Source organism: Acanthisitta chloris, unplaced genomic scaffold (assembly GCF_000695815.1).
Source record: "Acanthisitta chloris isolate BGI_N310 unplaced genomic scaffold, ASM69581v1 scaffold38541, whole genome shotgun sequence".
In the NCBI taxonomy this organism is placed as follows: domain Eukaryota; kingdom Metazoa; phylum Chordata; class Aves; order Passeriformes; family Acanthisittidae; genus Acanthisitta; species Acanthisitta chloris.
The window spans coordinates 3,947-29,411 of NW_008656063.1; the positions used below are offsets into that span (position 1 = coordinate 3,947).

General features: G+C 43.8%; 1 protein-coding gene across 1 annotated transcript; it reads right to left on the reverse strand.

Moving 5' to 3' along the window:
* Nucleotides 1–1,678: 1,678 nt before the first annotated feature.
* Nucleotides 1,679–20,748, reverse strand: ADAM17 (ADAM metallopeptidase domain 17; the record flags this gene model as incomplete). Its single annotated transcript, XM_009084162.1, is given in 18 exon segments — nucleotides 1,679–1,701; nucleotides 1,704–1,758; nucleotides 2,377–2,465; nucleotides 3,536–3,614; nucleotides 4,631–4,761; nucleotides 5,587–5,721; nucleotides 6,478–6,581; nucleotides 7,574–7,773; nucleotides 8,602–8,754; nucleotides 10,607–10,695; nucleotides 11,187–11,331; nucleotides 11,867–11,980; nucleotides 13,040–13,129; nucleotides 14,856–14,986; nucleotides 15,772–15,940; nucleotides 18,016–18,104; nucleotides 19,038–19,171; nucleotides 20,616–20,748. Coding segments are annotated over 18 exon segments (2,063 nt in total), but the record flags the coding sequence as incomplete, so codon positions are not given.
* Nucleotides 20,749–25,465: the final 4,717 nt, after the last annotated feature.

Sequence of the window (25,465 nt, forward strand, 5' to 3'; positions counted from 1 at the left end):
TCCAGGCTGCTGAGCATCTCCACGTTCTGCAAAACACAAGCAGCCACATCACTGGAACAGCAACCAGGATTGAGCTCAGGGTTCAGTTTTGGCACCATTTTTCAAAGGGAGGAGGCACCTTCTGAGGAGCACCCGCACTCCTGTTAGAACAGTTCCAAGGCTACGACACCCTCCCCTCGACTCCCTGAAGGCAGAAAGGCTGTTTTACCTCTGCTTCTTCCTTCTCTGTATAAAGCACCACAGGTGACAGCCTCACTGGGACAGAGCTGATGACAATCCTACCTGCCTGGGGCACAACACTGCCTGGGCAAAGCCCAGGACTGGAGGTACAGGGTCAAGCCAGATGACACTGATTGCTTAGTGGAGGGAAACAGTCCAAGGTACAACTTATTCCACTCCTCCAACCTGGAGAGTTTCTGGTTTCATGCACACAAAGCTGCACTGAACACAGGGTCAAAGACTGGAGGGACCACTGTCATCACAACCAAACTCTGGAACCCAGACTAAGTTAGAAGTCCATGGATTTCTTTTGCTTCTATTTGAACATGTTTTAGAAAATATACAGGGACTTATGGGCATAAAACAATCCTCATGGATCTCAGCAAATGCTAATACTGGGCAGGATGAGATGTTTACCTGCTACCAGTACTGCATTTCCCAACTGCTCCATCCTCAGCAGACCCAAAAGACACAAGATCTGTTTGTTAAACTGTGGCTGGTGCAAGGAGCCAATTAATTGTACCTGTGCTCCCTCACTACACCAGCCTCTGGGATTTGCTTGACTGAATTCAGGTGTAAGGCTCTAAGGTGGCTTTTCTCATGGCATTCAAGACTAGCTATGGGGCACTTGAACCAAGATCACCTTCAGTTCTGTCAGGGTAGATGACAGAGGCAGTCTGCCTTGAGTATGCTTCCCTCAGTGGTTGTACAAGGAAGAGTTCTGTGAGGCTTTCCTTGTCCCTCCTCCTTACAAAAGAACATTTCCTTAACTGTTTCAGTTATTAGCAAGAATTGGATTGTCAAAGCACAGGACAGGATACCCAGAAACCTGTATCAGAAGGTGCTCTGTGCTGGACTGTAAGTACAATTTATCCAGGCACTTTTTTTTCTCTTCCTTGCTCCATTATCTGCAAAATGAGAAGTGTCACTGATGGGTCCCTGCACTGTGAGGCCAGCTCACCCTTGAGCACTGGAAGGCTGTAGCACTCTAGAAGCCTCCTGCAAACAGCCATTCTGCAGTCAAGACACCAAAGGCTGCAGAGATTCTCTGCAGCCTCATCCTGCTGAGCTTCACTGCCACCACTTGGCCAGGAAGCAGCAGCCTGTGGCTGAGGCTGAGTGACCTGTGCCGCAGGGACGCGGTACACGGTGCCCGTGGTGCTCAGTGATGCTCTGCAGAGCCAAGCAGCTTCCTGCCCTGGGAGCTGCAGCTGCTGCAGGAGAGCTGCTCTGTCACTGAGGCCAAGGCACTCACTGGAGGGAGGAAGAGTCAGACCCTGCCAAGCTGCAGTGCTTGATAGAGTGAGCACAGGTTTGTTCCAGAAACCAGCTCTCCCACAAACTGAATCAGCCCTTTGCAGCATGAGGCACAGCTCTCCTGGGCTCTCCATTTTCACTTCTTGGATAAATACTCTGCAGACACCCAAGGTTCAGATTTTACACATCAAATAGGTTTCTGCTAAGATCCAGACAGCAACTTACACTGGGGCAAAACAGGGACTTTGTGTTCTCCTCATACTGCTTGTCCAATTTCTTGTCCTATTGGAAAACAAACAAAAGCAAATCAAAACACACACACACATACAAAACAAGGAAGGTAAGGTCCCTGTCCCCTCTTCCCTGCAGTGATACACTGTATGAGGTTCTTTTCCCTTTGCCTACCTCCCATACCTTTCCATCCATCCCAGGAGTGTCTGTGGGCACAGCACCCCTCTGCTCTAACCCTACACTGCTGTCAGCAGCTCTCTCTCCCCACCACATCCACCCAAGCTTAACCAAGATCACTTCCCGCTCGGTCCACCCTCAAGATGTGGATGTCTTATTTCTTCACAGGGCTTTAGGAAACTTTGACTTTCATAATAAAGTTACCAAAATTATACTTGGGTAGAATTCAGGAGGCAGAGAAAGAAAGTCTGCCTGGGAAAGAATGAAAAGGGCTCCAGGGAATAGTCATGGGAGCACTGGGTCTGCCAGAGCCTGGCAGAGTTTAGCCTACTGAAGGAGCAAGTAAGCCTTACACATGCTGGATTTCCCCCTCAGGGTTTGCTAAAAGCTTCCCATCACCTTCTCCCACAGCCATCTGCCACTTCATGTATGAAGGGTATTCTCTGACAGCAAAATCCAAGAGAGCAGTCATCTCAAAAAGAGCTTACTCACCACACAGTGCACAAGGATGCTGAGAGGAATCCAAAACAGTAAGGAGAAGACAAGCACAGAGCCCACTATATTATCCGCTAGGAACTTCCCTGTGAAACCAGTTCAAATCTGTCAGTAACCTACCAACTGCTGCTTGATGAACATACACATCTATCCCCATTCTGCAGCCACTGCTCAGGCAAGTGAAGCCTCAGAACTGCTCAGAGAAGCAGAAGTAGGCAAAAATAAAATTACACAATTTCAGAAAACTATATCCAATATGTTACCAATAACAGGCTTTTCCCTCTGTTGTTCCCAATGAGAAACACTGGCAGGCTGTAACATTTAATGAGAGTTGCTTTGGAACAGGCTATACTGGGTCAGCCAAGCTGCTCCTCTCAGTTACACAAGACACACTGTGAGTCCATTACCAAATTCTGATACAAAAGTAGGCTAAATAGCTTTAACAATTACCTAAGAAACAAGTTTTTGTCCCTGGACCAGAGACTGAGAGCCCCAAACCCAGATAACTGCAGCACACAGGCACAGCTTTCCTGTGTGCATATGCAGTTACCACTTGTTACACAGCAGTGGCTTAACAATGGGTTTGTCTGGTCCCACTGACACAGAGTGAGACACCAGGGGTGACACTGGGGGTGAGGTGACACCTGCTTGGATCATGTGGTTGGATCAAGACCAAAGAGGCCCACTCAGTCCCTGGGCAGTGACTCAGCACACAGCTTGAGGTCTGTGACCTCAGTGGTTTTCTTAAATGATAGAGAAAGGAAGTTTCCCCAGTCTTTTGACATTTAAACCCCCTGGAGAGGCCCCACTTTATACCATGCTGAATCTAGCTAATCTCTAAGGAGACTGTCTTAATTTATTTTCTCTAAGTGACCTACTTCTTGGTATTCAGACAAGAAGCTACCATCTCCTTTACAAGCTTGGAAGATGCCTAGAAAATAACAGAGTGGAGAAATGATCCCCATCCTTTCAGCTTTAAAAGGCAAGATCAATATTCTCAACTGTTAGCAAAAATATTCTTGCATATATCACAAGCACAGCTACTAGCTACCCTTGCACACAGGTGAATATAACCAGCCAGCTAACTCCCTCCAAAGCTTTACAGGTTCATGCCATGAACTCAAAAATCCCAGAAGGATGTGATTATGTATCTTACCAAAAGTATTGATGCTGAGTTGGTCTATGAAATCCCAAAATCGTTCAATCACATCCTGTACTTGCTTCTCACATTTGCCCTGCAAAAGTAAACTTACTTTATTACAAAATAATCTTATGCTACCTAAGCATGAACTACTGCCTTCTTGGAGAGGGAAGGACACACAAGGATGGTAACAAAATGAGAACTACAGACACAGCAGCACTGGACTTAGATTCTGAATACAGATTTACACTCGTGCCAGTAGCAGCAATCTATTATACTACCTTTATTTTTGGTAAAACAGTTTCCATTCAATTGCTGTCTGAAGCACAAAGTTTTAATGTTTGAAACATGCAAAAAATCCACCCCACTTTTGGCCCGTGTTAGGGGACATAAAATGGAAGTTTCTGGAGAGATTTAAGCCCTGGAAGCCTCAGTTCCCATTACCCACAGAGAAGGCTGCAGCTCTCCGAAGCCCAAGGTTACAGATGCAATTCCAGATTTGGCTGTACTGATTTATCACAGTAGATAATGGTCTTCCAGTTCTTCCAGCAGAAGAACTGGGGCATGCCCTCCCAAATTCACTTCTGCTGACACCCAGTTTAGCTCCAGCCACTGGGTCTGCAGGTGACACAACTGTCCATGGAAAAGCCCACCTGAGTACCAACAACAGTGTCCTTGCCACAGCCTTGCTGCCCCTTCCAGGTGCTGCCAGCTGGATTTTTATGTGATTGCTCCCTGACCTGAATTATTAAAATTAATTGGGCTAATGTGAACAGCTGCAAAGGCAAGCACTGCAAACCTAGAGAGCTTGCGGCAGCACTCGCTCACCTCCTGCACACACACAGCTGAGCTGAGCTGTGGGGAGCAGCAGAAGGGAACTGCACAAGGTAACAGCTTCCCCATGCACAAGTCTCTGCAGAACTAACTGCCATCTGCCGCCTCCAACATCCTTTAATACCCACCCCGTGAAGAGGTACTTAAAACGTATCACCCTACTCAGCAGCAGGTCAAACTTTGGCTTGTCTTTGCCAGTTCAGCCCTCCCTGCAGAGGAGTGGGACATGAAGCCACGGGCAGAGCACAGTGTGTGTGGGCAGCTGGGAACACTCACGTTTGTGTCACAGAACCCCACAGTGCAAGGCTTCCCCTTGCGCAGGAACAGGAACTGGTCGTTGGCGTCCACGTACGGTGTGCACCTGTCCTGCTCGTCCCGGCAGCACACCTTGCAGGAGTTATCTGTTTCTGTAAGGAAGCAACAAACTCATTCCTTGGAAGCATCAAGAGTCCCCTGTGTTCCTGCACAGCTTCCCCACAGGGAAGGCAGGACTGTGAGTCAGGTACTGACAGTCGAGTCTAAAACTCAATCACATGTTCCGTGCAGCATATTATGGGGTACAATTGGACTAAGCTCTCCGAGCTGGTACCCCAATGCTGCAGGAATCAATAGGCCAGAGAAGAGGTTCCAAACACATCCAAAAAGACAGATTAAAATATTTCTTGGGCTCTGAGTCCTCTAGGCACCTTCCTCCTTGGCTATGCCCTCCATCCAAACAGTAGGGCTCACAGCAGTTCCCTGCACCAACCCTGTGAGCTTTCCTCTGCTCCCAGCTCTTTAGTGCATTTAAGAGATGACATGGAGAGCAAGTGCACAGGAAAGACTGGCAGAAGTATTCGACAGGCAGGTTTGCAGTGGCAGGGCACTGGACTTGGGTCCTATGTTCTCAAGACACTTTAACCTCTCTGAAATCTTTAACCACTTGTCAGAGGCCACTACTCCTCTGCCAGGTGCCTGGCCCAGAGCTTGGTTGAGACCTCCTTACAATCTCTCCCAGTGGCAGAGATGGAAGGCAGGAGAGTGTCCTCTCCTTTAGCTGAAATGTCAGACCATAAGTCTCAATGTCTTCAACCCAGAAGACAGGAGGACGTTCACATTCCTTATTTTAAACAGAAAACACCTTACAAAACCCAACTGTTCAAACTTTTTCAGACACCACAAACTCAGCCCCTCAACAGGCCAGCAAGGAGCCGGGAGAAGCACAAGTTTCAGTTCAGTCCCATGTCACCCACCGTTGCACGCACACGACCGCAGGTTCTTCTCCCTCTCGCAGAAAGGGACACACTCCCCATCCTTGCACTTCCCCATGTCCACACAGACCGTGTCATCTGGAGCATTCCCTGGAGGGGGACACTCGCTGCTGTTCCCTGCAGATGAGATTCAACGGAGTGAGAGGACTGTGCTAGAACAAAGGGCAGAGCATGTAAGTGTGCAGGAGGAGAAGAATGGAAAATAAAAAAATCCAGATTTATCCCAGGGGAATCATAGAATCACATAATTTCAGGGCTGGAAAGGACCTTACAGATCACCTAGTCCCAACCCCCCCTGCCATGGGCAGGGAATCCCAATAGCTTGCTCTTGGCTTCCATCTGCAGGCTGCCTGCCAGCTGCTCCACGAGGCAGCCACAGCTCCCGAGGATTTCAACAGCTCGGGCATTGTGGCACTGCCAGCCAAGCAGTAGGTGCAGACCCTGGAGGCACTCTCAGCAAAGCAGGCACTCTGACTTGACTCCTTGCCTCCAGGAAAGATTATAAAGAAGTAGTAAATAAGTGGGGAAGTGAAGCAGAGTTGCAGTAATTCCACCCTTTCTATGCCAAGATTCAGCTCATTCTTGCCCCCTCCCAGTGACACACTGTTTTCCTTTTTCTTTTCTTAAGGGAAAGAAACAAAGAAGAAGGAAAAAGAAATCAACGTTTTTCCATGTTCTTCTGGGCAATAAATCACCAAGTGACTCCTGAACTACAATGAAATTCATTATAGGACAATTATGTGATGCTTAACTGGTCTCCAAAATTACATGTACCGGATGAATAAAGGGCACTAGACCAAAAGAGGGTTGAACAGGACACTGAGCCTGGAGCACTCGGCTAGCTGATGTACAGGGGACACAACCACGTCCTACCAGTGCAAAAAGACTCTCCTTTACAAGTAGCATTTATGGCTTCTTGGCATTTCTTTTGTGCACTTTCAAACTGGCAGCCTTTACAGCAGGGACTGTTCCGGTCACTGCAGAAAAATCAAAATGAAAAAAATACATATTGAGCAATTTTTAGAAAATAAGTACAAGCATGACAAAGCCAGAGGAAAAAAAGGATGTTTAGGGAAATAAAGCTACCTCTTGGAGACTGACTCGCTGACCCAACCCTTGCCCTCTCTGTCCCCTCCCACAATGACCTTTCTTCACACCCACTCACTCTTCATATACTACAGGTAAAATCACACAGAAAGTACAACATACTGAGAGACAACACAGGGACCCTTGTATTTATTCAAGGATCCTACTCTTGTCACTTGCTGTGCACCTTAAGATCTTTCATTCTTTCCTTCCCCACACATTTCCCCCCACTTCTGTTTGTCCTGAGGGTTTCCTACTTTTTATCCTGTGCTGTCTTTATTTTCATTGTTCTCTCCTAATGCAAGAAGACACTCATGAAAATTGAGCAATGTTCTTGCTAAACAACAGCAGTTGCATGAGCTCTCTAACATTATGTTGTCTTGAGCTGAACTCTGAAAAAAACCTGATTGGACACTGTGTTGCAACAGGGCCACGAACACTCCAAAAAGCAAGAACAGAAAGAGGCTCATTTAGTGCAGTCACTGTGTTGTTTGCTCACACACATGCTGCAGCAGTCCTGCAATACCAGTGTGTGATCCCAGCACAAAGCCACCTTGTAATACAAGCAAAAATTGTATTTGCACAGGAAATTTTTAACATTGTTTTCCAATTGCTTAAGTTTGCTGAACAGCAATGGTAGCAATAATAACACCACAGTAATAATTCTCAGGGCTGCAGCTCTTGTCACTTCTCAAAGTAACAGAATGCTATACAAATTAATGTATGCAGACAGTAGCCCTTCCTGAAATCCTTCATTGTCTTGAGCTCACACATTCACCCTTAAAGCCAAGAAACAGGCCTGTAGCCCTGCAGGTGGCATTACGAGCTTCCAGCCCAGTCCTTCACTCTCTCCTGTGTAAAGCTGCAGCTCATTTCCCCTTACCTGCACTTGGCACCATCTTTCAGTTTACAGTCTGCAGAGCAGCAAGGATCAGCCTGTTGGTACAAGAGGCCAGGATCGCATTCCTCCCCTTCATCCACCCTGGAGTTCCCACACACTTTGTTGTTGCGCTCTTTGAAGCACTCCTGGGCCTTGATCTCTATGGTCCTATGGATGGATTTTTTGCTGCAGCTCGAGAACATCTGGAGAGTCACAGGGGGAAAGAGCAGTACTGAGGAATGTATCATTCCGTCAACAACTGGCATCTAAGACAGCCACAGCCTCCTTACACCTCCAGATTCCGGGGTCTCAGAAAGCAGCTATTCCCTCAGTACTGACAGTTTGATACCCCAGAAAAATTTTAAGATGGGAAAGTAATGGTTGAGTCCGCAATGGACACTGCTACATTATACTGCAGGGACTTCCCTGCACAGTCTGGCTCAGAGCCAGCTCCAACTCTTCCACAGCTTCAGGGCTTCCCCATCACCAGGACGGGATGCAAAACTGCAGCAACAGAGATAGACTGCACTGCTGGCAGCAGGACTGGGCATGAACCACAAGACAGACCAGACTGAAGACTAATCATCTCCTGATAATCTTGGCTTCTCATATGTAGCACAGGCACAATGCCAAGTCCCCACTGCCAGCGGGTGCTTCCTTGGCTGTGGAGTCAGGCAGTCTCTCTCCACCAGCAGCAGCTATGGACCACCCAAACACCACTGGGTACTGAAGGTCCTGGGCTGGACTCTTGCTGATGACTTGCTTGTAGCTGCATGTGACCACAGCTACTTACAATCAACTAATTAAAATACACCTTGACATGCTATGAACTCCAGTGAAACTCAGATTCCAAAGATGAGCTTATCTTGCAGAGAACCCAACCACATGCAAATGTTTTCTTTTTATGGCTAATCCATTATATTTCTGATGGTTTCAAGCTACAGGAATTATTAACTAAACAGACTTTCCATGCAAAGGGTCAGTGATCATGGCAGAAGTTTGTATGCTGAAACAAAACTACACAACCATACCTTGTTGTTTTCATGATCCCCACTGACAGCAATAGGATACATGACATATTTCCCTCCCTGGTCTTCAGTGGGGGCACATTCTGGCAGACTGTCAGGATCATGCTCTGCTCCAAAGTTATGCCCAAGTTCATGTGTTGTAACCAGATCAGCCTCCTTTTTTTGAACATGAAAATAACAATGTTGAATAAAATTAGTCCGAGCAGAAAAGGACTACTTCCAGGCCACCTGCAATTCTAAGATATGTGAAGATGGACAGGGATTTCCTACGCACATTCTTTTTTTTAAGAAGTGGGGAAACAAAAGCAAATAAAATTAAGGCCCATTTCAAAGTCAAGTCCCCAGACTAGGTTTGAACTCTGTTAAAGGCAAAATGGTGTCCCAGAATACAACTCAATCTTGTTTTCAATGCAATACAGATACTTAAAATAAGAAAATTTGCTTTGAAGTAGCTGGAAGGCATAAAAAGTTGAAACAAAACCCAATCCAAACAAGCACCAGCTACCACAATTAGTCAATCTCTTGTTTAACATATGTTGCCGTTAAATTGTTTCTTCTAAGTGGATGATGACATCAGGAGTGCTGAGTAAACTCTGCTATTGCATGATTACTAGGAAAGACACCTACAGTTGTGGCCCAACAGGGATGGATTTCCAACCTCATTTATGCAAGACAGCACTGCCTCTGCTGAGGATCCCAAACCAGCTCTGCTCACTGCGCACCTCCCACAGCGCCTTCCCCAGCAGATGGTGTCAAGCTCACACAGTGACGACCCACAAATTCAGCTCACACAGAAATAAAGGTAACCACAAGGAGCCCAGGCAGTTCAGCAGAGAGAACCCACCACTGCAGCTGCTGTGAGGGCACAGGAAGGACCAAGCACTGCAATGAGCAGCACCACTCTGTGTCCAAGCACAGCTAATGCGAGAGCCAGAGACAGGAGAGCAGTCCCAGAGATCATTCCTGTGCTTCCCTGTGTTTAATCTGGGGAAGGGTTTTAAGCAAGACTTTTCTATTTTTAAACAAAAATTGACACCACGCAGCACTTTCCCTGTGAAACCAATCCATAATGCTCCCACTGCATCATCCCAAGCCTTGTACCTGCCACTGGGAAGAGAGAAAACTTAATTTCCTTTGTAAGCCTAGGCAGAACTCCAGTTTGGAGACTGAACAATAAATGCAAATAGCATGGCAACGGCTAGAGCTCTCTGTCAACATCCCTCTAACACAAAGCTTCACTGTCTTTTTTTCCTATCTTCTTGACAGCTTCTGTGCCAAGTTCCAGCCTACACATCGATTATGAATTCCCTTTATAATCAAGCTACAGAAAGGCACAGCTGAGAAGTCAGCAAAAGCAAAATATGCCCAACTGCAAAAATTTAGTAGATGCAGACACAGGCACTGCTCTGGTGTCTTTACAAGTCAGACAAAGCTCATATTCAGGCCTTTATGTATTTACTATCTCATCAAGTATGGGAAAAAAAATCCAGACAGCATCAACTTACAGTAAGTTTAGTATTAGCCCTAATAAGCCCTGTCTATTACACCGTTCTCTGCTCCAGTTACTCAGGACACACAGAAATCTGGTGGAGGAATTTCATTCAAAGACTCAAACTAAACCTCCTATTTTTCCTGCTTCTTCTGTTTGAGGTTTTGTTTGTTGGAGTTTTGTTGTTTGGGAATTTTTTGTTAAAGCAAAATACATTTAAATTCCTCTTTAGATATCAAAAACCTGTTTTATATGGAAAACTACAGCTCCCACTAGACACTAGCTATGCTTCCTCTCTCCTGTTTCATAGTCAATTCAATCTTCAGTTCCATTCAGCCCTGACTCTCCTTGTCAGCAAGAACAAACACGATGATTTTTGTTGTGTGACCTACATCCTTGTCCCCAGGGCCCTGACTCAAACAGAAACCCAGCAGTTTGCTTCTGAGCAATCACGGAAGCTTGGCACAATCCCATGGCACACACCACCAGCACACACGTATGAGGAGGATTCTCTCCTACCTTTGTGAGGATGGTCTTCCCATAGTTTTTGGTGCTGGTTAAGCCACTGTTCAGATAGATATCCTTCCTTGCAATTTGACTGTAATAAGCTGTAGAAGTGAGACATAAATTAAAATTGACAAATATTTTTCTTGGGTTTCAGGGTACTTTTGGGGAGAGAAGGGTCTTTGTCTGGGAAGTGAAAGCTTTACTATTCTCACAGGCTCACTAGTGAGACCCTGCCTCTTGCCAGTTTTGGGAGCTGGGAATCTTTCAAGCAGCTCATGTATTGCAGTAAAGAGGAAAGCATAAGAAATTTCCATGACTACAGCATATATGCCATTCCAGAACCACTGCAAGATGAGCCCACATAAAGCAGACCCTGATCTAGGGTTTGTTCTAGCCAACTTGTTTAGTGACTTCTATCCTTCTATCCTTCCAGCACCAGCCAAGAAAACGGCCATCTATTCTGTCCAAAACCCACCTACTAGTGTCTATGCAGATAGCACAAATGCTCCATGCAAGCTGGAGAAAAGGATTAAATGCAAATAACAAAAACTCTTTCAACCCCCAACAGGGACAGAAGAAAAAGGAGCCTTGCCTTTAGGACAAATGCCACCGTGGCTGTTAGGTCTGGGAGAGCCAACATAAGCCAATCCAAGTGTTCCCATGTCAAAATCTTGATAGGTGAAGAGATGAGCAAGGCACACGTGAGCTGCTTTCTCAGCAATGTCAAAGCTAAATTGCTTAAAAGATTTAAAAAAAGGCAAATGTCTGTTAGGCAGTTTACAGTGCATATTAGAAGCCTATAAATAAGGACATTTATCTAATGTGCCAGAGAAGCACCTCCTGGATCTGGTTAAGTCATAAAATAGCAGCTGTTTAGCTGTCCTACAGAGCTGTAGGAAATTAAACTAATACCCAAGTACATTATAAACATTCATTTACTTAACTTGTCTATTCATTTCCCCTTTTAAGAGGGAGGGGAAAACCAAGCACCATAATTCGATGAAGGTCACAAGGCAGCCAGTCTCAGGGCCAGACATATCAGGACTGCCTTTCTGACTCAGACCACATTAATAAAACTAATTGGTGCGTGCTCTGTAATTATGCAACAGAGCCCTTTAGCACGGGCTACAGAGCACGGCCGCTGGTTTGACTCTGTGTGACATCTACATGTCATGTGAAGGGAGAGACAAGTTTGACCCGTTACGACAAGAGCAGCTGTATGAATGAGTAATTCTCTAGAAGGGGCACAATTTTTCAGCAGTTACAACCTACCTCTAGCAGCATTTTCACATCCCAGGCATCTTTCTTATCATCTGGGTAACTTCTTGCCATATTGTAATGCTTTTCTCCAGGCTTTACAACATTTGGCTCATTGTGGATGATAATCTACATTTCAAAAAGGGCAACAATAATGCAGAGGAATTTTGGTCAATTTTACAGCTACAGAAAATGTTTCAATGTCATTTTAAATCTCTCAATAGATCTGCAAGGAGAAAAGTTCAGACTTAGCATGATTCTAACATTAACTTTTCAGCCTCTGCTAGTTAAATACACAGACTACATCATAAGTAACTACACCAGCCCTTTTACAAGGCAACATCAAAAGTTTTCGCTGTAACATTCTGCTTTGAGACTCATTTTACTATTTCTAAATAAAACAACAAAATGCAATCAAGATAAACATAAACAACCCCAAACCATTCCAGAGTTCTAGCTAACCAGAACATATTTTAAAGGACTGTTACTTTCCCAGTAACCCAGAATTAGCGCATCATGTTCTCTCCCCTTCCCTGCCCAATTAATGCTCCTTCCTTGTTCCTGCAGACCTTTTCCCAGCAAAGGGGCAGTCAGCCTGTACCATTAGTCTCCATGCCCCACACCGCAGCTATTGCAGCACACCAAGCCTCCTGTTTCTAAAGCCCTTTTCTAGATTTCCGTGCACTAATTTTCAGATGCCATTATACATTTTGAAGTCACTACATTTCCTGTGTCCACCCTATACCAGCCTCTACACTATCATGATGACTAAGGGAGTCATTAAAGCTCTTCAGTCAGGATTTGTGTTTTCTCATCTGTGTCTGAGGCCCACTCAGGCTTTGTACGCTAAGCACTAGTCACAGACAGAAACATAAAATAAACACAGAGAATGTCTGGCAGAAACAAGAGCGCCTCATATTCAGGGGGAAAAAAAGCACCTTTGAATTGAGATTAAATATGGAAAGATTCTCCCTGAAAACACATCTGAAACACTGCAGGAACTGAAAATGGGCACTGTGTGTGACTAAGACTACCACTGGTAAGATGCTATTTCACAGTGCTCTGGCTGAAGTTAGTAATACAGGATTTTATTGGTTTAGCTCTAAACCAGATGAAAAAAATCAGCAACCCTGATATTTAAAACATGTTTCTTTAATTTGGAAAGCCTTTGCATAGTTCAGTGAATACCTGCTCTATCTGTATCCCATACCCATTGAAGGCTCCGTTGTCCCAGGAGGTGTTTCGGTAGATGTCATCTACTCTGTCTATCAATTCAATCTATGCAGGAAAAGAAAACAAGTTATTTAGTCAAGCTTTCATGTAGTAAAATTCAAGACACTCAGATAAGCTGCAACATACTTATCCAGAAACACTCATTTCATATTAAAATTTGACCTCATATAAGGGAACAGACATACTCTCTGGATCCAAGTACTGTTGGTTTTGGATCAGTGAGTATTTACCAAATAGCCTTGAAAATCTTACACCATAAAAAAAAGTAGTACAAACTTTGCCATTTATCACTTTCGTTTGTGTAGTGGAAGAGCAATAATATTAAGAACAAGACATCTTGGGAAACACTTTGTTCAAACACTAGTTTTCCAGATTTCTTAGAGGCGAAGGGTTGTTTTTACTGCTTTGTTTTAGCATGGTGCTTAACTAGTTTAACTGACCCCCAAGGCTTGCTTCCCTTTCCCAGCCAAAAACCTGTTACTTTCCTCATTATGGTTCAAGCACAAGGTTCCAGAAAGTCTCCTGTCAGTGCTCACTATTAAAACCTCCCTTTTCAAGCCGTTCTCTTCCAAAAAAACACCTTCTACTAAATATAAACCACCAAACTTGCCGAGAATGAGAAATGACATTCAGAGCCACATGATAATAGTTTAGGCTTTAGTTTTCCAATCACTGTGTTGTAAACAGTACCCATCTACCCAGGAAACTCAACAGCAAGTCAGCCTCAGCACATGTCAGATGCTGAGATAAGAGCATCTCTGCAAACACACCGACTGAGGCTCCCTTACCTGGAGAATGTAAAAGCTTTCCTGGGGCCAGAGAGGTCAAAAAGCCAGCAAAGGTGGAACGGAGTGATTAGCATTTCAAAGAGTCAGGCTCAGAAAGAGACTTTTAACAAACAATGGACCTCCAAGTGTTTTCATATGGTTTTGTCCCCAGTTCCCAACCCCCCAAACTCTCCACTCCTACTGAAAGGCTGTGGACAGGTCTTGTTCTATTTCACAAAAACTTGTCAGGTAGACGACTCCACTGCTGTTGGTACAGGTGCTGGAGCCCTGTTTTCCTGAGGATGGCTGAACACCTGTCTGCTGATGGGAAGCAGTGAATTAATTCCTTGTTTTGCTTTGCTTCCATGAACAACTTTTGCTTTACCTATTAAACTCTATCTCAACCTACAAGTTGTCTCACCTTTACCCTTCTGGTTCTCTCCCCTTCCCATCTGTGAGGAGTGAGTAAGAAGTTGCATGAGGCTGAGCTGCCCGCTGGGGTTAACCCACAACACCCATGTACAACCAAATGAATTGTGAACTGTGTCTCCTAGTTTTATTGTTCTGGACAGAGAATCCTGAAACAATTTGGAAAAAGAAACCTATGTAAGTTGCTTTTGCCTCATATATGAGCAATCCACATGCTAGAACTTTAAAGATGCTTGGATCATTTGCAGTGGATTTCAAAATCCAGGAGATTCTAAAGCTCTGACTGGAAAAAGAGAAGTTCTTAAGCAGAAAATGGCATAACCACAAGCAGTATATGAAAGGAAGGAATTTGCTTCTTAGTGAAACTTGAAGACTATTTAACTATAGTATTATCATTACAAAGTATTTTTAAAGCATGATTTAGCCCTTTCCAAGGTAAAAAGCACACACAGCCACGAGATGTAAACACATTGTGCTGCATGAAAGTAGTATAAGCTGTATGTTGTTTTAACTGCCGAATCCCTACATTTTCCCACCTCTATTCCAGCAAGTTTTAATGGAGTACATTTACTTACCAAATAGTTTATCGTGGTACTCTCTTCCCCACGGCCCATATACTTGAAAAAACGATGGTCTGCCACTACCAACATCTTGCACGTGTTTTTGGAGGTCTCTGGCACAGCTCTTTTCTGCCGATGGACACCTGCTAAAGGGAACGTTAAATAAAATAAATGCTCGATACAACTACCACTGCTGAGTCTATTATCCTTATTTAGGACATGAATGTCAGTGTGGGTGGGTTTCTGGGGCGAGAATGGGGATGTTTAGTTTTGGGCATTCTTTTTTTTATAGCTATTCTTAAATTCTGTCTTCCTACAGTCCTCAAACTTGTAGTAAGGAAAGGAATGTATAGCAGTGAAATTGAGTTGTTTATCCATAGAGCTTTTATGGTCATCACCTCAGCCTTAACACCTCTCCTCCTCCTGTTCCTAGGCATTATCCCAACCTCTGCTGACACAGCAAAGGACAGAGGAAAGAGGGTCCAAAAACTCTCAAAAACCCATCACAGCTCAGGATGGATTTCTTGAGTGACCATTGAGGTCAAACAGGTCTTGCTGCACAGCTGATTTAACATTCACCTTAGAACACACCTATATTGCTGCCAGCTCTCATAAACTGCTCAGGCCCAATGAAAATTGCTTCCTCTCCTCAGCCTACACTTTGGTGAGGCCAAACAACCATTCAACAAGCCAGGAAGAAACCTGCCCTGAGCAACAATTTCTTCCATTCACCAGTTGTTGGGGTTTTTGTGGATGGGGAATGGGCATAAGGAAGAATGCTGCTCTTCCCCCACCCCCAGCAAATTTAAGGAGCTAACAGTTAAGAAACAGCAACACAGATTACTGCCCAGGTTCTGACCTTACTTGCTAACACAGCCAGAATTCAAGCATTTGTTTCAAAGACACTTCTCTCCCAACTAGGGCCACTCACCTTCGTTTTGATTCCTGTCTTCCAGTCCTTTTGGCAGCAGCTCATCTTCATTCAGCTTCAAATAACCACACACTTTGGGGGACTGCAGTCTTGAGAAATCTTTAATATCTTCAGATCTGTAGACCAGCAGTCTTTCATCTTCCACATTATCTACAAACCTCCACAGCGGCTGACAGTACAAGAACAACAGCAATGCAATTAGCTAGGAACACAGTGAATGCAAAGACTAAGTGTAGATAAGTAAAAAATCGTATGTATGTACCATCAGATCTCCACAGCTTTATATGCACACACACAAATGCACTGGACTACAATAATTTCACACACAGCAGTACATCTACTGATAAAATGACACCCCGAAGAAAGCCAACAGAATTCAAGTCTCTTATGCTACACAAACATTCAAAAGTCTAACATCACCTCAACAGAGCAGTGGTAGCCACTTGATAAGGCTACAGAAGAGACAGTTTTTTCTTCCCCTCCAGAATATGAGCAAGCTGAGGAGGTATCTCAGGCTCCTTTGCTCCCCTCCAGAACAGTATGGGGACTGGCACAGCCAGGAGGAGCTGCTTAAACTGTGCTAACAAATGCACTGACCAGAAGCACAGGAGCTGGCATGTAACAAAGAACCTTCAATGAGTCATTCATTGAAGAAGGCACCCTCTTCACTATTCAGTAGCTACCCAAGTCAATTATAAGCATGAAAATTTCTCCAAAACAAAAGAAAACCATGAAATCCCAAGGAAAAACACCAATTCCCATAACAGATGCACATAAACCACCTTCTTACTTCATTGACAAGTCCTACTATCTGTACGTAAGAGCTGCAGCCACACCACCAAATACAGCGTGGACAGGGTCTGTCCTTTGGGCAAGGCCAAGCAGCACAGGCTGCCTGCATCCACAATGTACAGCACCTGGGTCTGGGTCTCCTCTGGCCCTTGGGCAGTGCTCTTGCAACTTCAGACAACTATTGTTTAACATACTGTACTTTCAGTTGACAGCAAAAAGGTCCCAAAACAGCCCAACAGCTACATCTGCAGCACAAAACTGAGGGCACATTTTGCACCCTAGGGCAAGGTGTGAGGGCACAGCCTTTCCCAACTGTCCAGGAGTATCATGAAAACAAAGGCAGGCAATGGCAGAGCAGCTCTGTCCATGCTGCCTTTTGGGAACAGCCTCTGGCACACACCCTCTGTGACAGGCATGGGCATCGTCTCATCCAGGGCTGGAGAGGGGCCAAAGCTGACCTGGGGACACCAACAACTAGGCAGTGTGGGCAAGACAGAGCCTGCACACCACTGCCTACCTTCAGCTGTACAGACACAGGCACTGAGGAGCAAGGGGACTGGCTGCATGGAGAACCAGGATACACTTACACTGCTCTGGACCACAAACACGGAAATGCTTTAAATCACAATAAAACAGATATTAAATGTTCTTAATGCAAAAGACAAGTACAGTGGTTTGGGTATTTTAATCACATTTTTGTACTTTAACAAGACTAGATTTCTCAGGTTTACCCATAATTCTGCATATCCTTGGGTCTGGAGATAATTACAATATCCATATAACACTCAGCCATAATTACTGTTATTCAGCCATTCTAATACTGTTTGTGTCTGGGAATAAACTGCACTGAACAACCCATTAGGATAGTTTCTAATTATATATTTGTTGCACATGTTTTCTTAACCAAAGTTTAAAACACCACAAGCAATTAAAATGGTGAAAAACAATGGAATAGGGAAAAATACCAGATTTTTCAAATGAAGCTCTGAGATAAAATATCAGATTTGCAAATGAAGCTCCAAGAATTGGAAAAATTCCAACATGTAACAAAGCTAAAGTTTTGGAAAGCTCCACAGACCTTGACTCTGCTCAGACTGCCACACAGTTTGTTATTCTAGAGGATATGATCACCACTAATTACTAACATTATCCACTTCTGCTTCTGAAACCCTTTCCTGTTTAAAACATACCTTCTCCCTGATGTATCTAAAACATACAACCCTTGGAGAATGGCACTCACTGACAAAAGTCAACACTTGCAACACGCACTAATAAAAGTCAACACTTGCAAAAGTCAAATTGGTTTCACATTTCTCTCCCTCCTCCCTACTCACCCCAAAACAAACACCACCACCAAGTCAAGCTTGAGCTAGAGGTGTCAACATGACTAACTAGAAACACCCACAGGGAAAAAAAATGACTGTGAACACAGCTTCCCACAGTAAAGCATACCTCAATGTTGTATTCTTCTCCATCAGTATTGATTCGCACTGTAAAATCTTCATCCCCAATATGTGCCACAACCTTGGAATCATGCTCTCCTTTAACATAAGGAAGCAATAAATTAGTTCAGCTGTTTGCATGCACTCCTGCACAGGCATTGTTTGTTGGGGTTGATCAATTGCTTCCAAACTTCATGCCAAACTACCTTCCCTGGTCTCTGAAGAAAACTGTACTGTTCAGTTTAAAGAAAAAAGAAATGAAGCAGCACATCCTCCCAGGCTTAACTGTTCAATGGTCATAGGTAACAAGACTCGGATTTAACTGATAATTTTGCAGAAAGTGTTGAGATGGCTCTGTGGATTAGTAATGGGACACAGAGTATTTCTGCCAACAAAAGCAGTGTGCCTCTAGCTGCTACCAGAGAGCAGTTTCAGGCTCAGCCTGCATTCCAGTGGAAAAGACTTTCACCACACCACAAAGGTAACACCGGAATCAAAACAACTTAGGGGAAGCATTAGTGCTGGACTAAAGCAGAGCCAGATACCCTTTCTTTACAGGAAAGTAATCTGCAAAGAACCATCTTTCAGTATTTTAATCGAACAATTTGGGCATCACCGCATCACCTCTACCTTGCCTTTGTGTTCTGGGACAGGGAACATTCAAGTCCCACATTCCAGCTGGAATTAAAGCTACCACCGTAATTTGAAAAAAATAAATAATAATTTGCAAGCCACTGCTGGAGTAAATTACACCTTTGTGTTCTGCCAAACTAAACACAAGAGTCCTATCTTAGGACGTTGGTGTAATAGCTCAAAAAATCCCTACCACCCACTAAACCTTAAAAAAATAATCCCTAAACACACCACAGAAACAAAACCAGAAAACCCGAGGGGCATGAGAATTAAGTTTATTTGTACTTAATCCCAACTGTATCTGATGAAAATGAGAGCAATATACCATTTACTCTGCCCAAGAGACTCGTGCAAAGCTGTGCTTTCTCAGCACTGACCCACAGTCCATTTCATACTAACCAACGACATGTCCGGTGAAAAAGTCTTGCCATTGAACTCGATACTCCTTTTCCTTGCCTTCACCATCCACAATTAATGCTTGAAATCTTTCTGAAAAGTGTTCAGCAGTTGCAGTTAAGTATAATTTAAAGTGCCTGCAAAAGAATTTACTTCCATTTATTTTTTAGCAAAGTATCCATGTAAGAGATACATTCAGTCTCCATTTTACTGAGGGTCCAAGATAAGTTAGAACACATTCATTTTGATAAAGGAGGCTACATAAACATATACTGTGTAATTCATAACTGTAAATATTTTAAAGACTCACAGATGTTTAACTGAAAGAAAAAACCAAAAATCAATCCCCAGAATCCAAAACAGTCACAGTTTGCTCATGATGCACCTTCTCCATCTGCAGTCAAGCAAAACCAGTTACTGGTAACTATGTCAAGAAAAACCAGACCAATGAATTTCTTCATCTATTTTAAATTAAATGATCTTGAAATAATGCAGTCAGAAGACCACAAACAGAAATCTGAACTCTGTAGATTTTTATGATATATTGTCACAGAAACTAAAGGTTATCCCAAGAAGTAAGTAGAGAATCTTCTCTGGAAGAAGCCTCATGGGCTCTTGGTTTATGTGGGCTTTGGGTCAAAGATTTTTGGCATGCAATTAGTATGCTCTAATTATCACTGTCAGTATTGCAACCTCACCATAAAGTCAGGGTGCATGAGGCAGTGCGAAACAGGGACAGTCAGACGTTTGATCCCATCAACCTTTTGTACTTGGTACTTAAAAACTGCCCCCTCCAAACATTTAGATGTTCAAAAAATATGCACAACTTGCATGACAGTTTAGACGACACAGGGGAAGGCACATGAGAACACAGCAATGACGTCAGATGAACAAAATGGATCTAGATGTGCTAATACAAAGTGTTATTCTCACCCTGCTACCCATTTCAGACTCACATTTCAGCACTCAAATACCTGTAAGGCACATTTCTGACTCTCAAAATCCCTACAATCTTCATGCCTGCTCCCTTCTACCTCTCTTTTCCTCTTTCATCTGAGCTTCTATTTCCCAGCTCATAACCAAAAAAAAAAAAAACCAAACGGAGAAACAATTAAAAGAAGTATTTTATTTAATGGGAAATTCACACCCAGTAGGAAGAGGATTAGACCTCCATGAAAAAAAATACACCTCTGGGGCAACACACCACATGTGCTCTCCACACCGAAGGCTGAGATTTTCAAGAACCAGAGGACAGTCGAGAAGTATGACTATGTTGCCAGATGAGGTATAAGTGGGATCCAAACCAAACACTGGAAGTAATCTACATGAAACTACAGCTAAGAACAAAGCAAGAGAAATCCTAAATCACTGCCACTCCAGCAATCAGAGCAATACAATGTGACTTATTTTCCCATTCTCTCTGAGCCTCTCTGAACTCAGATAACCATGCAGATCACTAACTTCAAAGCTAACTGGCCAGTCAGAAAACAAGGTTAACTATTTCTAAGTTTGAAACTGCACATCACTCATCACAAATTGAAGGAAAATATTACGCTATTTCATTGCTGATGAGTTAATTACCTTTGCAGGGCTGAAAAACTTAAGAGCCTCTCTATGTGTGTCTCAGGCTGGAGGTCCCTCTTCTTCAGTGAGTGCTGCTGGATACTGGACTGAGAAAGGATGTCGTAGTCTGAAAGCATGGACTCAACTGTGTCTGGAAGAGCAACAAGGAAAGTTTTAGTTTCAAGGGACTCTCTTGCCAAATGCACACATAAAACAATAAACCATTTCAACAGCAAGTCCACAGTTTGCTCTAACATTAGGGTAACTATTGTACATTTCTGTAAAGGTGTATTGCATAGGCAAGTAGAAATCATAGTGCAAGACAAGATGCAATCTGAGAACCAACCCATCCTTTTTACTGCTACAGCAATGCAGAGATAATGCCCTTCCTGGCTGTCTCCCCCCAGAAACTAAATGGGGGAGAATGTCCCCATTTCTCTGTGGTGAATCACTCTCCTCACCTGCTCGTCCCATGTGAGTCCAAGGAATAATTTAACCTAGGAGACTCATACCAAATTAACTGCAGATCAGAACCGCATTTATTACCCTTCTGTCCAACAGTAGCCAGAAAACAGATATATGAAGAGCACAGTCAATCAGAACTGACAAGGCTTGTCAAGTGAAGCACCCCAAGGTATGCTGGTTTCCCAGTACCTTACCACCATGCAAAACTCTTTGATTTCTCCACTCAGCACATGAAAACTTGTTCAGAGGAAGGAGACCAATTGCCCAAACCCCTATGGGGAGCAGTACACAGAACACAGGTTCAGGTTAATATTCTGCAGACGTTTCTACCATTAACAAGTGCACAACAACAGCTGCCAGCAGAGTTTGACTCTTCCTGATAAAGCCTTCTGCTGCTTCACAAGGCTTCACCAGAGCACCTATCCACACTCTTTTCTCTGGAGCACTCACCACCCAGTGAGACACCTGACAACCACCTTCACTTTCACCAGCTCTAATTGATTCAACTGCTATTTACAGCCTTAACCAGAGGCCTTTATTCCCACATCACCATCTTCCTTCTCTGCCAGAGGTGTTGACTCTTTCCACTGCACCAAGCGAGTCAAACATGTTTTACAGGAGACTGAAGTGCTCATCCAGATATTCTTTATCAAAAAAGTTCCAAATTTCTTCTCCTCCATTTCTAGCTATGCTTCTAAACCAGACATGATAGCTACCAAAGTGTTCTCCATAAGGAAGATGGCCTTCCACCTCTTCAGAGCCACTCATCAGAGCTTGCACCACTCAGCCAAGTAACCTTGCGTGTTTTATTGGACTTTTAAGTAAGCAGCACCACTAATGAGCTGTTTTACTGGCTCTTGTGCAACAAACCAAGACTGCCAACTTGGAATCTAGATGAGTATAGCTCCTGATATAATGGTGTTTTTTAAACCTGACACTCAGTACCGTGATTTATCCCCAATATATGCCTCTAAAGCCCTAGAAAGCTCTAAGAACAAGTGTCACTGATTGGACTAGGCAAGCACCTTGAATTTTCTTTTGCAAGGGGGTGGCTGGGGAGAATTAACAATCAGCGTGTGCACACATGTGCTTACGTACACTGAAGTGAGTGAGCTGTGGCAGGGAAGATAACCCTCACAGCCCTCTTGGCCCTGCACCAGACCCACTAGCAGAGTGATGCACAGGCAACACTTCTGTCTTCCTGGGCAGCAGAAGCCATGGAGCAGTGGTTCCCAGGCTTCTCCCTCCCCAGCTGCTCCTCCCTGCCCATTGAGCAACACAGGAAGGGCAGTGCAGTTGCGATTTCCTGATTTCTGTTTACAACTCACAGGTCGAGAGCACCTGCAATCGATTACCGTGTGTTTCGGGCTACATGCAAAGGCAAGTTTCCATCTCCTTCCTTTCTGTTGTGGGGGTTTTCCCCTTATGTGTACAGCTGCTGCATGCCAGGCAGCACCTTCATCCTTAGGTTTGCACAAAGCTCGTTCACTTGAGCTATGCAGTGAGCAAACACCTAAAATCCCCCCAAACACTCCTTTTCTTTAAAAAGCTCACTGTCAGTCACAGCTTACGGTCTGGCACCTGCCCCCATCCAGAACCACCAGGGAGGAGGGTAAGGACAGGCAGGGAAATCAATTCGGAACAAAACTCATTAAACTGTCTAGTTCTAAATTCTTTTCATTAAACTCAAGATTCTTTCACAGAATCACAAAATCAATCAGGTTGGAAAACACCTCTGAGATCATCTAGTCCAACCTATGACCTAACACCATCATGTCAACTAGACCACGGCACTAAGTGTCATGTCCAGTCTCTCACACACACTGAGCTAGAGCTGACCCCTCAACTGAAGTGAGTGTTGATACACAGGATACCTAACATTGGCTCATGATACAGACCAAGCGTGTGGTACACGGGGCATGGAGCACAAGGTGTGGTACCACAGCTGCAGTGTTTGGGGACTTGCCAAGCACAAGGTCTGCCCAGGAGGCACAACCCCAGCTACAAAACCCTTTTTCACCTCTGCCTGCACAGTACAGACCAGAACCAATGGAAAGTCGCACCAAAGAGCAAGATGCAGTTGACACTATGGCCAGACAAAATGTCTCAGCTTCATGGCAAAAAAAATAGGTTCTTTTACTTGTTTGGCAAGAACTTCAGAAGTCCTGCTCCACCTCAATACACACAAACACCCTTCTGGGAATGCCCCAGAGACACAGGAAGGGTAGCAAAAACAAGACCTACTAAGTTCATGAAGATGAGTAAGATGATTCTCTTGAAGTAACAAATGAAACACAGGACACTCCTAGTCCTGTAACTCTGAAACAAGAATGCACTTGTTTGTATTTCCTCTTACCCTTCCTAAATTTGTTTGCTTTTAATTTCACTTACAACATAAGGCTTAAGACATAATGCTCCTAGACATAAATATGTGAACTAATTCTAGTATCAGACAGATGCATAAAAGAATATACTGGTAACACACTCAAACCAAAATTTTTCAGTAAAATGAAACCAAGGTCATGGATTATTGAAAAATAAAAGATGAAGTGTCATTATTTTAAACAAAATACAACAACTGTACAGCATTCTGTGGATGGGAGCCACAGCAAGCATATACTTGACTAATTTTTATTCAAGTTTAATGATCTGACATTCCTTCTTCATTATCTTCACTACAGTCCAAGAGTCATCTCCCATGGGCTTCAATAGCACTGAGCCGACTCATTTTCCTGAACCACTTTCTTGCAGCTCCTTCACTTCCAAGCCGCTCCTAGATTTCTGCATTCCTGTCTTTCTGGAGAATACCTTAATTGCACCCCAATATCCCAAATATTTATTTATTTATGGTCACCAGCCTTCACCTCATTGCACCTTCTCTCCTCAGTGGGGGGAACCTCCCCACAACACACACATCTCAGGTTTGTAAGAGAAACAGAGAAGGAGCATCGGTGACAAAGATGATATCCCAAAGTTCTTGAGAAGAAATCCACAGCAGCGACTCTTCCTCTGCCCCCAACTTCAACCTCACCAACTGTTCCCTCTTTCCTTTTACCTCATTTCAAGGCTAAAAGCCTCCTGCCACTAGACTTTGCGACTTAACACAGGAAAGTATCTTTTAAATAAATTCTAGGCCAGCACACTGCCACAGGCTGCTCCAGCAGCAAAGAGCCCAAGAATGCACTGGGCACAGCTTAGCTCACTCAGTTGGAGGCCACTGCATATATTTCAAAGGAAGAGGTTTCTCTTCCAGTGCTCAGCTACCAATTCAAATACCAAAGTCACCCTTCTCCAACCAGCTCAGCTTTCATAAGCACAACAATAAATTCCCATGATCTCATGCCCAATCTATTGCCCGGAAACCAAGAAGTAAATGTGGCAATTCAGCCATTTCATAAGCTTTCTTTTGCCCTGCATTATTTATAGAACAGTTGAGCTTATCTAGAAGCATAAAGTTTGAACTAAAAAAATATAATTAGTATTTTTAAAACCTCTCTTCACAATTATCTCATGATATAAAATGTCCCTACCTAGAACACAAGATCCAACAATATAAAAAAAAAATTACTTCCAGGACTTTAAAATGACCACAGGATAATCAGAGGGTTTGCAGGAATGATTGCAGTTATTTCTCCAACCATCCCAAAGGGAATAAAAGCAGAAGTAAATCTTCTGTCAAAAGCACTGGAAGGGGATGACAAGCCTACAGAGAGCAGTCCTAGAACAAGCACAGCAAACACACTCAGGAAGATTTTGCAGTGTGACTCTTAAATCACCTCCAAGACTGAAAAAAGGGCTCCAACCTGTATTTTGTGTGGCACTCAACAACTACAGCCTGGGTACTGATCTTAAGCTGATTTCCAATGAGTATCAAACACCTATCAAAAGCTTGTGAGCAGTTAACTAGTAACAGTTTTTCTAATTCAGCTGGGGAGTGGCTGAACAGTTGAAGGGCTCCATATTCTTCATAGTTACTACTTCCTTTGACATGCGCTTCTTCATACATGAAAATATTTTAATTGAAGTAGCCAAATATAGTCACTTCAAATATAACTCAGAGCCTCAGTCAGAATTCAGACCAGGAAACAGAGTGGAGTCTTTCCAGCCTGAACCACATGAGCAGGTCTCCATCACCCTACACAAAACAGCTGCCCTTGTGTTTGTGCTAACAGCCACTCACTGGCTGCAGCACAGCAGGATCACCTGACTGCAGCACCATTCCAGGGAGTGCTAATGGAGAAGGTAAATATATTCCTATTTCAAATGGGCACACAAATGGCCCTCACCAGGCAGGAGGTAATGCAGTCATGCCTAAATGTCTTTCCTTGAACAGTTTACACTGCTTCTAGGGGGCTGCTGATGAAGAGGATGTGTTGAGAAGGTCCATCTGTGGGAAAGCTGTT